This window comes from Talpa occidentalis, unplaced genomic scaffold (genome assembly GCF_014898055.3).
Source record: "Talpa occidentalis isolate TD23 unplaced genomic scaffold, MPIMG_talOcc4v2.1 talOcc4.3, whole genome shotgun sequence".
Classification (NCBI taxonomy): domain Eukaryota; kingdom Metazoa; phylum Chordata; class Mammalia; order Eulipotyphla; family Talpidae; genus Talpa; species Talpa occidentalis.
In genome coordinates this window covers 125,539,763-125,554,940 of record NW_023603184.1, presented here as the reverse complement: position 1 = coordinate 125,554,940, position 15,178 = coordinate 125,539,763, and the positions used below count along the sequence as shown (strand labels likewise).

General features: G+C 45.6%; 1 protein-coding gene across 1 annotated transcript in view; it reads left to right on the top strand.

Annotated features, from left to right (window-relative positions):
* The window catches only part of RAPH1 (Ras association (RalGDS/AF-6) and pleckstrin homology domains 1), an 83,075-nt gene extending 72,603 nt beyond the window's left edge, over window positions 1-10,472 (top strand). The window contains 3 exon segments of the mRNA XM_037523898.2: window positions 2,562-2,704; window positions 5,146-7,009; window positions 7,012-10,472. Of these exon segments, the coding sequence (XP_037379795.1) occupies window positions 2,562-2,704; window positions 5,146-7,009; window positions 7,012-7,058 (2,054 nt within the window). The 3' untranslated portion in view covers window positions 7,059-10,472.
* The last annotated feature ends 4,706 nt before the right edge of the window (window positions 10,473-15,178 follow it).

Genomic DNA, 15,178 nt, shown 5'->3' with positions numbered 1-15,178 from the left:
GCCCTTAAACAAAGTCTGCTTGATCACATGTTAAAGGAAATGTTTCTTTCCCTTCAAAATGTTCCATGAATGATATATCTGTGATCTAAAAGCAGATTTTTTCTTCTTATATCACATTATGAAAAGATAATTAAAAAGTGCTTAATAAAAAAGCTATGTCACTTGTTTTCAATCTCTAAGTAAAAACAAATTTAGACTATGCAGATACAGGGTTACTGTACACACGTACGTGTGTGTGTCTGGATGTAGTTTTTTGAAAGAATGAGAATATTCAATACCTAGATCTTGGTTTCAGTATCATTTCCCCTCCCCACCTCATCTTCCCCCGCCCCCCCTAAAAAAAAGGCTCTTGGGGAAATGGCTGATTCTAGGGCTACTGCCAAGAATTTGTCAGTTGAGCCTGGAGCATCTTGTGGTGCAAGGGACGAAGGAAGTGCTCAGAGAAACACAATGATGGATGTAAAAAGGGACACAAGAACCAACCTGAGACCAGTGTTCAGAGCCATAGCAATCTGAGCAACACCTCAGTACACTATGGCATTGTAAACCGAATTGCAAGCGGAATATAATTCTACTGGTCCATACTGATACAAATGAATTATTGAATGGAGAAGTGACAAACCTCCTGTACAGAAGATTTCTCTATGATTTATGTGGACACTACCCTCGAGGAGGTAGAACTAGCCGTCTCCTCCCCCTCCTTAAGTGTATGCTCTGCAGAGTGATTTCCTTTCTAAGAGAATAGGGGGTGTGGAGGGCAGATAACTTCACAATGAAGAAATCTGACAACACCTCAGCCAAGTGATCATGATCAGAATCAGTAGCCCTTGATATAAAGAGGTCAGCATTTCTCGCTCCTGGTCTTCTCCAAACCCTGTATGCTCAGTCTAATTAAGAGGAAAACATCAGACAAATCAAAATTGCAAATTGTTGTACAAAATAACAGCCCAAAAAATGCCTTGTGACTTCTCGTGACTTCTCACAAGGAAGTCTAAGAAACTGTCACAAGAGACATAACTAATTGTAATGTGTGGTCCTTGATCAGAGCAAGGACATTGTGGAAAAATTAGTGAAATCTGAATAAAGCTAATAGTAATGTATCAGCATCTTCTCCTTAGTTGTGAGAAATGCACCATAGTAATGTAACTTTAATAATGAAGGAAACTGAGTGTTCAGTGTATAGGAAGTCTGTTCTAACATTACAACTTTGCTCTTAATCTAAACACACACTCACAAAACCTGTTTGTTAAAATGGAAAAAAAAAAAACTTCAAGAGAATGGATTAGGAAAGGCAGAGTAAGACTATATTGCAAGTAGGATTTCAGAAAAAGAAATTAAGGACAAAATTGAAAAAAAAAAAAATTATAGAGCCCTTAATCCAAGTGCTACCACACATTATTTCATAAGCCTTTCCCCACTCTGGCATTTTCTGTAAGTTTGCATTGTCACTGTGGGAAGGGTTAGGCATACTTTTTCATGTAAATTATAAAATCATAATCTAGTCATGCTGAAGAAAGTTCAAAGATTTGTGTGTTCCAGCCTCCTGGCTTATAGGCTGTTGTCCCAGGTATTAAATAGGGATGATATATGAGGCCAGTAACGTTGTAATTTTAAGGACAAAAATAAACACTCTACTACTAAATGAGTGTGAGCAAGATAGGCGTTATCCTATACTGCTCATATTTTTGCCTCAAAGGCATCGTGGCAAATTTACACAGGGGTTCGTGTCTCTTATCTTTGCACTACTTTGGATAACTTGGCTGGACTTGCTAAATGCTGCAGCCTGACAACATCCAACCATCACAGAGTGACCGGACGTGGCTAGCTTTGACACTTGCTTCTTCCCCTGTGATGCCAGGCATTGGGTTAGGTGCTTCCCACTTTTATTTTACCTGACTTGGAGTTTAGTGATCTTCCTGGTTCTCTCACCTTGGATGTCAGTCAGAGGTACACTGTATCCTCTGCCACTCCCAGGTCCCTTGAAGATTATTTCATTCCTTTCCAGGAGCCAGACAAAAGCATATTTGCTGCCCTGTGATGTCAACACCTGAATCCCTAGGAAAACACACGTCTCATTTTGGGATCAGATTCTAAATACTGGTTATTGCTGGGAAAAAGGGAGTAACCATTATATAGAGATCTGAATTCTTAAGTGAGAACTCTGTCGTAGCTTGACGCCAGGGACATATTGAAAAGATTGTCTATGTAATGAAGACAGACTTGGTGTGGGGGGCATGCTTCCGTTGAAACTTCATTAATTTTTATTTACTAGGAGTTGATTTCTTACAACGCAGTTTGTTAGGATACCAGTAACATTAAATGACCCTTTTAATTATCAGTCTCGCGTAGTGAACTGTTTAAAAAGAATCAAGATTTCCTTTTAGCCTTAAAATAAAAAATTTTCTAGTAGAAAATATTGGCTGAATTTATGTGAAATGAGTTGAGTAGAATTTACTTGTTGCTGTTCTGCACAGCATCTGGTCTGTGTGAAGGCTGTCTAAATTATTTATGCTGCCAGAATATTTATTTACTCCTATTTTTTGAAACTCTACTTTAAACAGAGTCTCAGTCCAATCATTCCAATCAGTCTGATAGTGGAGTTTCTGACACCCAGCCAGCAGGACACGTCCGTTCTCAGAGCATCGTCAGCTCCATCTTCTCCGAAGCCTGGAAACGAGGCACTCAGTTGGAGGAGTCCAGCAAGGTAGCGCACTTGCATTAATTTACATAGGAAAACTGTGGCATTTCATAGATTTACTTGGTTGCTCTTTTACTCCTTTATTAGGAATCTTTCTTGGCCCTATTTTCAATTTTTTTGGTTCACTTCCCCTCAGAAATGAGTTTGTGAATTGGTTCTAATGACCCTGGCTGTTGAACTCCTTTTATCAGTGATTCTGAATTTTAAGAGAAAACAGTGTCCTCCTTTTCCACTCTTAATTAATTTGGATAGAGCACCCCCACCATTTAGTGCCTATGCCCTAAATTTATTCCAGAGAAGCTGCTTATGGTTGGTTATTTTATTCATTGTTGATTTTACTCAGATTCATTCCTTTATCTCTTCTTTTATGCTTTATGACATTTCTCTGTGCCTTGGTAACTTTTCTCAAATTATAATTTATGTGGAAGATTAAGTTCAAATTAATTCCCTTCAAATTCTGGACCTGAGCCTGTTCTGTGACAATTAAGAACAAGTATAGTTATGACTATTTAGAAAGACAGATTCTTCAGCATACTTGAAAGACACTGAATCACACTGTCTCTGAAATTCTGCAGACAGGGGCGTGTCCCAGCTGTCTTCACCCTCTCCGTGGGAAGGTCTTGCTGTCATTATTGAGGCTGGCCTCACCATTTTGCTTTGATCCCGTATTCTTTTGGCCTGAGTCATTTATATTAGAATATTCACCCATAAGAACTAATGACTGTTTCCCCCTATTTATTCCTTTATTCACCCATGTTGCTGAGTAGAGCAGGTACTAATAGCCTACTGGGGGGGTAAAACACTTTCTCTTAGAAGGAAATATTTGAGAATTAGTCTTAATAACCTACATTTTCAGAACACTGACAGTTTAATACCCTTATCAGGGGCTCAGACTTTTAGGAGGGGATTCACTTTTCCTTCCCCCTCCCCAGTCAGTGTGACTGGAACAGCCCTCTCTGGTGCTAGTAGCTTCAGTGTATGTTGTAGAGAAGCAGGTTTACACAATCTGATACCTTATTAAATTATTAATGTTTTTATCCATGTGCATTTTAAATTATAAACCACCCAAATGTTGAGAAAGGCTAAGGGAAGCAAAGGCCAAATGCTCCGATTAAGCAGTGTGGTCCCTCACTGTGGTTTCAGAGAATGTGGACCTGCCAAGCATCAGGGCCTTGTGTGAGTCTTGACCCCCCTGTGTGTTTGTTCTCCTGTTATCTCAGTCTCAGGTGCCACAGGAGAAGGCCAGCACAGCTAAGGTCTGCACCCCTGCAGCAGCCAAGACAGGGTCAAGTTAAGGTCGGGGGCTGTTCTTTGGAAACACATTAACCTGGATGACTCTTAGCCAGATCTTGCAAACTAATGCTTTTACTTTGATGTGCCATTTTTAAAGAAATGTGAGTGTCTTGGTGGGCATGAGAATCCAGCCCTGTGGTGAGCCCTGTCGTCTACTAACCTAAGCATTTTCACTGCTAATGACATGTCACTCATAAATGGGGAGCAAGTGTTTATCGCAGATCCACATTTTAGTCAAAGAGCCTAGAAAATGTGCCCAACACTGTTAAACCAAGGGTCCTTTCTTTGCTCTTTTCCAAAGAACTTAACATTCACGCATGAGTAGCTCCAGGAGATGCATGACCCCACGCGGCAGTAAGTGCAGCGCCAGGTGTCTGGTCGGGCGCAGCGGCAGGTTGCTCGAAGCTCTGCCTTCCATTTCTTGACACGTTTCTTTACTCTGGACTCCCCAGGTTTTCTTTCATCATCTTCTCGCTTTTTCTGATATTTTTTATGCTTTTACTGTAATGTTCATGAAGCATTTCTTTATGTATTTTCCAGTAAAACAAATGTAAAGAATGCCCCCCCCTTTACCTGCATTGCTGGACTTCTGTGCATGTTGGATGCAAGTGTCTCACATGAACACGCGTGTGTGTCTCAAGCCCATTCATTGCTGTGTAACTGCACGCACGCCCGCTCAACACTCTCATTCTCAGGCGTCCGCTCACTAGCATCACAAAGACATCCTCCTGCCGCGGGAGGCCCTCCACCGCCCTGCTAAGAGCCCAGGGCCGCACCTGCTGAGGCGGGTGCTGTCGTGGACTGAAAGGTGAACTCCGGTCAGCACATCTCCCTTGCCAGAGTCCGGGGTGGGGTCCATGAAAGCCAGAGGTCAGAAACCCGACAGGCCACCGCCCCTCAAGTGGCTTTTGCACCAGGAGCGTGTTCCCGCATAGTCAGGCAGTCTGGCTGGTTAAGAATATTGGTGGGTAAAGACGTCGTGTGTCCCTGTTCAGGCGGCCGCCCCCAGCCTGCCCGACAGTGTCTCTCCGCTCGCCAGCTGCTGCGTCCTGTTGGCATGTACGTTCAGACGTCTTGCTTTTCAGTTTCGCACAGAGCTTGCTTCTGTAATCGTGTTTGTTGTTTCTCTCTCCTCCATGTCATGCTCCTTGCAGGCCAGAACGGAGTCTGTGAATCGACCCTACACTTCCCTTGTGCCCCCTTTATCCCCGCAACCCAAGACCGTGGCGCCCTACGCCGCCTCGCAGCCGTCCCCGCCTCTGCCGCCCCCGCCCCCACCCCCGCCCCCGCCCCCCCCTCCGCCCCCCCCGCCCCCCCCGCCCCTGCCCAGCCAGTCGGCGCCTTCGGCGGGCTCGGCCGCCCCGATGTTCGTCAAGTACAGCACGATCGCGCGGCTGCAGAACGCGGCGCAGCACTCGGGGTCCCTGTTCAAGCCGCCGCCGGCCTCGGCGATGCAGCCACAGCTCCTGAGCGCACCGCCCGCCAAGCCCCAGATCCTGGTGCCCCCCAGCGGGGTGGTCCCCCCACCGCCGCCGCCCCCCCCTCCTCCGACCCCCGGCTCCGCCATGGCCCAGCTGAGGCCGGCGCCCTGCGCCCCGGCGCTCCCGCCCTTCAGCCCCCCGCCGCCGCCCGCCAAGGTGCACCTCGGGGCCCCGGTGGCGCCTCCCACGCCCCCCGCGCCCGCCCCCGCGCCCCTCCCGCCCCAGGCGCCCCCCAAGCCCCTGGTGACCCTCCCCCCGCCGGCCAGCGCCAAGACCGCGCCCGTCGCGACGCCAGCGCCGCCGGCGCCGCCCGCGAAGAAGCCGCCAGGCTTCCCCGTGGCTCACGTCCCGCCGTCCTCGCCCGCGCCCCCGGGGCCCGGGCCGCCCCCCACGCTGCCCAAGCAGCAGAGCCTCGGCGCCAGGCCGCCCCCGTCCCCGCCCGCGCCGCCCAAGCAGCCCGCGGGCCCGTTCCCGCCGCCGCCCGCGCCGCCCCCGGAGCCGCAGCCCGCGAAGCCCGTCCCGGCGCCCGCGGCCCCGCAGTCGCCGCCCGCGGTGAAGGCGAAGCCCAGGTGGCAGCCCGCGCCCGCGCCCTCCCCGGACTTCCCGCCGCCGCCGCCCGCGAGCAGCCTGGTCTTCCCCGCGCCGCCGCCGGCGCCGCCCGCCCCGGCCCCGCCGCCCGCCGCCGCGCCCGCGGGGGACAGGAGCGCGTCCCCGGGCAGGAAGGCGCCCAAGACGGCCAGCCCCGGCGGGAAGAGGCCGCCCCCGACGCCGCAGCGCAACTCCAGCATCCGGGCCGGCGGCGCGGAGCACCCCGAGCCCCAGAGGCCCTCCGTGGACAGCCTCGTCAGCAAGTTCGCGTCCCCGGGGGACCCCTCCGGCTCCCCCGGCAAGGAGACCCCCCCGCCGCCCACCGCGCCCCCCAAGCCCGGAAAGCTCCACCTGCCGGGCGTGCACCTCCCCGGCGCCCTCCAGCCAGGGGGCGCGTCCGCGAGAGCCGGCGCGCCGGGCGGGCGCGGCAGGGACGCCCCGGCCGAGTTCCCGTCGCCGCCGTCCGACTCGGACTTCCCGCCGCCGCCGCCTGAGATCGAGCTGCCCCCGCCGCCCGTGGAGGTCCCGGCCGTGTTCTCGGGGAGCACCTCTCCCAAGGTGGCGGTGGTGACCCCTCAGCCGCAGCCCTGGGCCAAGGCGTCGGCGAAGAAGGCGCCGCCGCCCACGCGCCCCAAGCGCAGCGACAGCACCCGCCTCACGCAGGCCGAGGCCCCGGAGCCGCCCGCCCCGCCGGCGCCCACCTCGCCCAAGGCCGGCCTGAGCGTCCAGCCCGGGTTCCTGGCCGACCTCAACAGGACCCTGCAGCGGAAGTCCATCACGCGGCACGGCTCGCTCTCCTCCGCGCGCGCGTCCCGGGCGGAGCCCACGGCCACCATGGACGACATGGCCCTGCCCCCGCCGCCCCCCGAGCTGCTCTCTGACCAGCAGCGAGCGGGCTACGGAGGCGGCCACCTGTCAGGCTATGCAACATTGCGGAGAGGACCCCCGCCCGCCCCCCAAAGAGAGACCAGAACACCAAGCTCTCCCGGGACTGGTAGCGGCCGCGGGGCTGCTTTTCCGTGTGTCTGCACCCGGCGCTGCAGCCAGCCCGCCGCGGGCGCGCAGAGCCTCCCGGTAGGCTGTTCTTCGGGTCGTGTCCAGCTGTGCGTGGGGTGTATATATATGTATACATACGTGTGTATATGTATATATATATAATATAGCTGAGAGTGAGTCTATTTATTCCTTTTCTCTCCTAATCTGAAAGTGAGTTTTGGGTATTTGGGGTGGAAGCGGCGTGAAAGGGGGTGTGTGTCTGGCCTCTTCTGATGGATCATGGGGTCTGGAGCGGTATTTTTAGGTCTGTCCGTGTGCGGCCTGTCTGTGCATGTTGTGTATTCTATAGTAAGGACTAGGTGTGTGATGTGCTCTCAGTTTGAGATGACAACCAGAATATTTGGTGCATTGATGGGGCTTGTGTTTCGTTTTTTCCCGTTGGCCGAGTTTGAACTGCCTGACACTTCACTACTACACATAAAGGGGCACTTTAAGTCCATTTCTCAGCTTCATAGAAAGGGTAACTAGTGCAGTCGGGGGATTTTCACAGACACTATCTGTACGTAGTTGTGCATTGAGAGTAAATCCGTGGTGTCACGCAGCCATTCTAGTTGCAGTGTTGTTGCCGTGCTCCCACCCGAATCTAGGACGCGTCCTGTCCCAGGTAAGCTCTTTGCCCCCAGTCTCCGGATAGCTTAGTACTGCAAGCCTGGGTCGCTCTTTTACACTGTCAGAATCCTTTTCATGAGCTTTGTGAAAACTTCATCAAGCTTGCCTTCGTGATCCTTGCGTTGCTTTATTGTGCCAGAATATCCACCACCTTACCCCTGGAATGCTCTGCCCCAGTATGCCTTTGGGTCACCAGTAACTTCTTAGTGTGTGCTTGAGGTAGATGTTGTATTAGGTATCTGTAGACAATTGCTGTATCAAATATACACATCCTTGTCCAGTATGGTGCCATCAGTACGAAAAAAAAATCACCTTCTGAAAAGCATCTTTTTGTGTGTATTGCTCTTGAAGGATGGGCGACTGGAAACGTTGGAGCTGGCCTTTATTTTGAAGTATGGGACTGTATTATATATAAAGGGAGTTTTTTGAATTTTATCCATCGTGACTAGAGCAGACTAGGATCCTGGCCTATTAGCCTTATTGCTGGGTGTTCTAATGAGTGGTGCGGTCTAAATTCCCTAAGTGACATGACGTGTTGTGCCACGTGCAATCACTGCTGTAAGGACACTGTATTTCTAGGTGTTGTGCACCACTATATGCTTTTTTTCCCCATGTGAATGTCTCTGGGTGTGCAAGAGGAATATGTAGCCGTGCCAATTTATGAAGGTAGATTGGCCATCAAGAATGAACTGTGATCTCAGCACTGCTCTCAAGGGAATAAAAATCATCCCAGCAATGATAAATGAGCACATCTTACTATTAAAATCTGTGCCCGGTGTAAGGATTGCCACTGCAAACGGTAAATATCTTTGACAGTGTCCCATAAGGAAAAAGGGATGCCAGTACAGTGGGGCAGAGTAAATAATTCAAGGGTAAGCGAGAATTGTACTGTGTACACTAGATAAATCTATAACCCACTCTGCAAGGCGCTGTTGAAGCAGAGCGCGGAAGCGGCCCCTCTCCGGGACGAGGGTGGAGTCACGTGGCTATGGAGCAATAAGAGTATGTACCATTGTGCATTTTTTAAAGCCCTTCTTTAAAAGATACTTTTCAGTTGCTCACGAATGTCTGTGTTTGATAAGCTTATGAAGTGACTTTTATTGCATTGTTCATTTGAGCATGTCCAGCTTGGGTAACCTTTGAGTACAGATTGCCAAACTCCACTGAAGTTCACAAGTGAACTTACTTCCCGTCATCTCTGCCTGCAGCCTTAGAGTGTCGTGATCACCCTTAAATGTGGGAGGTGGTTGCTAAGAATATGACTCTGGTGATGCGGACACTGGAGTTTTTGTTGCAGAGGTCTTTCTTTAAGGGAAAAACTCTAATGTACCCTCAATCTTCCTTCGCCCATGATTTGAACCCTACGATACAGCCTTGGGTTTTTCCAGCATGGGATTTCCTGGAAATTCTTGCTTGTCAGCCCTGATGACGGCCCTCCCGAGCCGATGTTGGTCATCTGTGGTTTTCCTGAAGGAGCAGGCCGACTTAGAGCCAGGAACACCAAGGAGAGTAAGGCCAGAGAAGCAACTCTTGTCATTTTAAGCCCAATCCAGTGACCTAACGGCAGACTTTCTCTTGACAGCTTTTTATGTGCAAAAAATCAAAACCAAAATGATTTCTCTAAGTGGAATTTCTTTTTTTTTTAATTTGGATTTTTATTAGGGATGTCGTTTGGGGGATGGGGTGGGACAAGCTTTATTTTTGTAACTGTTCTTTTTCTCTGGTGTGTTCATGGGAAATACCTACCTGCCAGACGACACTAGTACTGTGCCTTCTTTCACTGCCTGCTGCGCAGCAGCTCTAACCCGGCATGGCTTCTTCAAGTCAAAGAAGAAACTGTGGGCAGTTTTTCTGTACTGAAAGATGAACAGCATAGATGAAATCATCCTGCTATTGAGGCAGTGCAAACAGGTGCCTAAGGGAGCTAGTGACACCCTTAACTTTTCCCATAATTTCAAAATTGGATCACCCTATACTTCAAGTGTTGGCACCAACTCTGAAAGGCAGCAGCACTTATCCTTGTAGGGAGACAACTCACATTAGGTTCATTGGTAGCAATGTTAGCCCAGTCGATGCTGAAATTTTGTCAGCTTGGCTTTTACTACTATTCTTTAGGTTTTTACACCTACCCTCCTAGCTTTAAGTTGGATTTTTTGAATTCCTGGGACTTTTTAAAATGGGAAAGATTGACTTAAGTTACAGGAAATGATTTTCAATTTCAAAGTAATAGATACACGATGGTGTTTTACAATCCTCTAAAATAAGGTGCTCTTGCCTACTAATGGTGATTTCTGCGAAGGGCTGGGAACTCGTGATGAAAACAATATTGAGTTTATCAAGACAGACAAAATGAGGGGATCATGAATAATAATTCCAATGGCATGACAGCTCTGAAGTAAAGGTTAGTAGTTGCTGAGCATTCTCAATCCATGCTCTGAAGAGTACGAATCCCATGAGCTTGTGCCGAGGAAAGGAGGTTATAAATTAGTCTGAAAACGTATCCGGCCACCAACAGAACCACCCCTGGCTAAAAGCTAATGTTACAAACACAAGGTGAGTTTACTATTACCAAACTTCCCCTCTACCTTCAAAGCTAAATACAAAAATCTTAGACCCGTGGGACTGACTGAAGGTATCTCTATCTAAAAATGACTTCAGATTGCAAATACCTTTTGGCACTGAGTTTTTTGTTTGTACACTTTACAGCACTGGTACAAAGCAGGATATCCCTCACCCTGTGGGAATATGTGACGGCTCACAAAGTTGACTTCAATCTCCCACTTCCATAGGAGGAGAGTTCTGCACCTTACCAGTCTGCAAACCAAACCAGTGCTTGGTTCTTATTTGTGCCCTTCGGAAGGTCTAACAGTAAAAGAAATCTGAAATTTACCTGTAAACTTAAAATAAGCAAAACAATATACTTGATAAACATTTGAGTGGGAAAAAAATCTCCAATTGGTTTGTTCTTTGCTTGTTGAAGTGACAGACGTTTGAGAAGACAGAAACAGTATCTGCTGTAATCCCCAGTGCCTTGAACTCTTTTAGAGGAATAGCGTTTAAAAAAAAAAAAACCAACACCACAAACTTTGAGGTGCTAAAGAGAGAGAAGGAAGGTGAGTATTTTTAATTAGGGCAGAAACAGCGACTATCTTACAAGAGATGGTTTCATCTACCTACCTGGAGTCTGGCTGCTTTCTACCAAAGACATTTAGAAAAGTGAGTCCAGTCAGGGTGGTGGTGACTACTGCGTGTGTAAAGATGGCTGGGTGTAGACGTGAGTGTGTTCATCATGGATGTATTAACCAAGCTCATGATTGTTGAAGCGTCAACCTCTTCTTAGGCAGAACATGCTTTTGCAACACTTGAAAAATATCTTTGCATTTGGGAACTGTCCATTGTTTGTTAGATTGTAACCTAATACCAAAAACTGCCATTTTTCATGATCCCACCTCCTCGCTACTTGTAAATAATCCTCCTAGAAAATAAGCATTAACTGGAATGTTTCCGATGATTTTGCTTACTTTTATTATCAGCCACTAGTGAATTCCTTTTATAGAAATGTACATTAAAATACCATTACCTTGTGCTAACTGTTGTAAAAACATTGTTTCCTGTTTAGAAAAACTGCACATGTTTAATTGGGATTTAATCTTCCCACTTCTTTAAAAAAAAAACTGACACTGAGGCTGTGGGAACTTTGTCATCAATAAAGATACAATGTAGGAATATACTTTTTTAAAGCATGAAAAAGGCAAAAATAACTGCTTTATAAATTACTCAATAGAGGACATTCAAATGATTATGGAGAGTTTGGTAAAAATGAAGTTCCTTTTTTTTCCTTTCGCTTTGTTGCTGTTTGTTCTGCTCAATTGTATGCTCATTTCATATGTGCCTTGCTCCCTGATTGTGCAAACCTATATATAGATATAAATATATATATAGCTATATATAGATATATGAGAGAGATATATTCCATACTACTGATGTTTTTGTTCTACTGCTGGATTAAGTTATATTCCAAGTTACTCCTGTCAGTTACTGTCAGTAAACTATTGTAATAGCTTAGGACAGCAGTCATACAGTGTACATTTGTTTTTCAGTTACGTTTTTATGTCGCCTTACACAATCCTTAATAAAAGTAGATTTCATTTAAACATGGAGACTTGACTGTGGATCGGAACCATTAAGAACCTGATTTTGCTGTTAAGTTTGAAGATCAATAAACTGCAATTTTATGTATTTCAACTGGTTAACCTAAGAAAATTTATACCAAAAGACTAGAGAGATTTGGCTATTAAATGTTAGCTTTTAAACAAAGTATATAACAAGTTGCAAAATAGGATGTTTTTTGTTTCAAAGTTCTAGTATCACAGCATGTAGTCTATTTACAAATCTATTCATCAAACTAGGGTAAAAAAGGCTCTCCTTCACTCACCATCTGTCTCATGTTGTAGTGGAGAAACTGCCTCTAATTTGGCTTCAGAGGAAGAAGTGTACAGTGAACAACAGGCTGTCAAGACAATGGAACAAACCCACAAAGCATTGCAACCAGATGTATAACTCCAGAACAACCCAAAGGAGATCAATTAAGATAATTAACAACAGCTCAGATACTAATCTTTGAGACTAGATTTATCAGGCCTAATATTTCTCTTCATAAATTACAGGCACAGAGGAAATCCATTAAGGAGGTGGGAAAACACAGAAGGCAATCAGAAAACTTCAGGTTTACTTAGCAAAATTTCAAGTTTAAAACTTCAGTAATATCCCCAGTTTGGAACAACAGAGGAGGATTCTACCCAACACATTTAGAGATTACTTGTATGAACACAGCATAAACACATTATTCACAAGACACTTGGATATACTTTGTGGGATTTTATTTAGGTCAAGTTCGTAGTACACTGCAACAATTCCAAATACAATTTCAAAATTAAGAAATGTTCCCCCACTCATCTGGAGGTGGTTCAATGGCACACAAAAGAAACATTACTGGCAGCAAACTGCTCCCTCAAGTTTTCCTGCACTCCTAACACCAAGCCTTTCTTTGGGAGCAACGTACAACTGGCCAGATCACAAATTGTTTTGTTAAGAGAAAAGATGCATGGACACAATATGATAAAAACTGCTTTTCCATAGAATTCTGAAGTTGCAAAAGACATTTGCATTTTAATGTGAAAATAAGTTTTGTTTTGCTTTTTACAAAAACTTTAAGAGATTTAGCAAGGATCATTTATACACAGCTAGGCCCTGTCGTTTCATCTGTCAATTATGAGAGTCACAATAAGAAACAGATCGGAAACTTAAGGTAATGAGCAAAATGCCTTCAAACTGTTTTATAAGGCTCTCTCAAATAAGGCTTGTTGCTGTGCTCCTACCAGTTGCTGAAAGAATGTTTTTGCTACATGCACTGTATCGAAAGACCATTTGCACTAAGTGGTTTTAGAAGAGTTAAAAATGAATATTTTCACTAATTAAGGTTACACTTACTATACTCCTTTAAACAGTCTGAATACTTTTAGGGTGTTTACTGTAACATGGCACAGCTTTTCAAGTATCTTCCTGAAGACATCAATCAAGTAGAACTCTTTAAAGACAAATAAAGCACATTCAATGAACACAGCTGTAGAAAGAGTACCAGGCCAGCACTGCGTCAGGGACTCTACTAGCTGTTAATCTGAAACAAAGTATCTATCCTCATCAATAAAATGAACTAAAATGTCTACAGTCTCATCTAGCTCTAAAATTCTACAATTCTAAACCAATCATGTAAGGGAAATCATCACCTTAACGCAAATCAGGAATTCATGGCCAAAGATGGTCAGAAGTGAACAGCTGGAAAGTGATTCAGATCCCCATTATTTTCAAAGATTTGGCAGTAACCTGCCAATTCCTCCATGCAAACCCTTTTCAGAGGGAAAGGTGGCCTTCGGGACATGCCATACACTCTCCACCAAGGAGAAAATGTAATGAAAAACAAAACAGTTCTTATTGCAGAAAGGTCACCTGCTAAAAGAAAATGAACACAAAAGGATAAAAGCAAACTACCATCATTTTGATGCGACTCAAGCAGAAAACTCAATTATCTTTAATCAACATAAGACTGCTAATAAGGAGCACAGCTACATTACAAATACCACTAAAAAAATGCATTAAAACATTCTACCTGGGTGATAAATAGCAGCAGGAGGGGGAAAGCGGGATAAAAATGTCTCACCTAGTGACTTGGGAACAGTAAATGGCTCTTGCCAACCCTAAGATGGGGAGAGCTAGCAGAAAGGTGGAAAGTACTGAGTAAGACATTAAAGTATCTATTCCAAACACAGCAGGCTGAATCTCTCAGGTCTAGATTTTGATATCTTGACACGATTCTGCTTTATCACCTTGGCCATAAAGTCAAAGACAATTAGTAAACAGCTTTATTCATATCCCCATAACCTCTCAAGTAGAACAATTATCAAGTCTTTTTGTTTTGTTTAGGGAAAAGGAGTGGACATGAGTCAAAAAAAAAAAATAAATAAAGGGCGAAGAAAAAGCCCCTGAAGGTTTCTTGTATCCTAATAAAATGGTTGCTTACTGGTCAGCAGATTTTAGACTGGGTCATCTTTGCTACATAATGTAGCACGTAAGATTTCTGCATTTATTTGGAATTCCTACTACCAACATCTTGTAATTTATAAAAAGTGGGGGAAATTTACAATAAAACAAAAAGATAGTACCCTCACAGACTATTAATAGCATGCAATCTAAGAAATATTACATACATTAAAAGTCTCCATTTACTGTAGGCCTGACCCATCATCATTACATAGTATCCCTCCAAGACAACATACACAATTCAAAACTTTAAAGTATTCAGAAAATATAGCAGGTATTTTTAAAAACAAAAATTATACACATTAGCACTAAATATGGAAAAAAAAATCAGCCGACCCATAGAGCCCCCTGCAGTAGGTTGTAAGTATAAAGACCTTCACCAGTGTCTTCTGCATTCCCCGATTAAGCAGGGGTCCAACGGGCCAGCTCACTGACACCGATTTTTTGCACAGTCGTCCTCTACTTCTGTAGTTGTTAGCTGTGGGAACTATTTGCGGATCTCAAAATAACCTCTTCCTTATTAATCCACTAAACTTTCTCAGGAAAAAGTTATTTAAATAAATGGGTCACCTAATTTACAACTTTGCCTAGCCATATGCCAACACTCAGGTAAGTGAAGACTATCCAAGTATACTCTGTGTTGGCTCTACGGAAGATCACTGAGCAGCGACAGCTATTACTTTGAAGGAAAAACAGGAATAAAAGATAACAAATGACCCAACAAACGTGTGAAGGAGAACCTCACCTGGAGGCAAGTTAATGAATGCTAAAGTCAATGTGTTGGAGAAATCAAAGCAAACCGCTAACTTACAATGGCGGGAGGAGGGGGGAAACAAAGACAAAGTCCTCGTAAGGT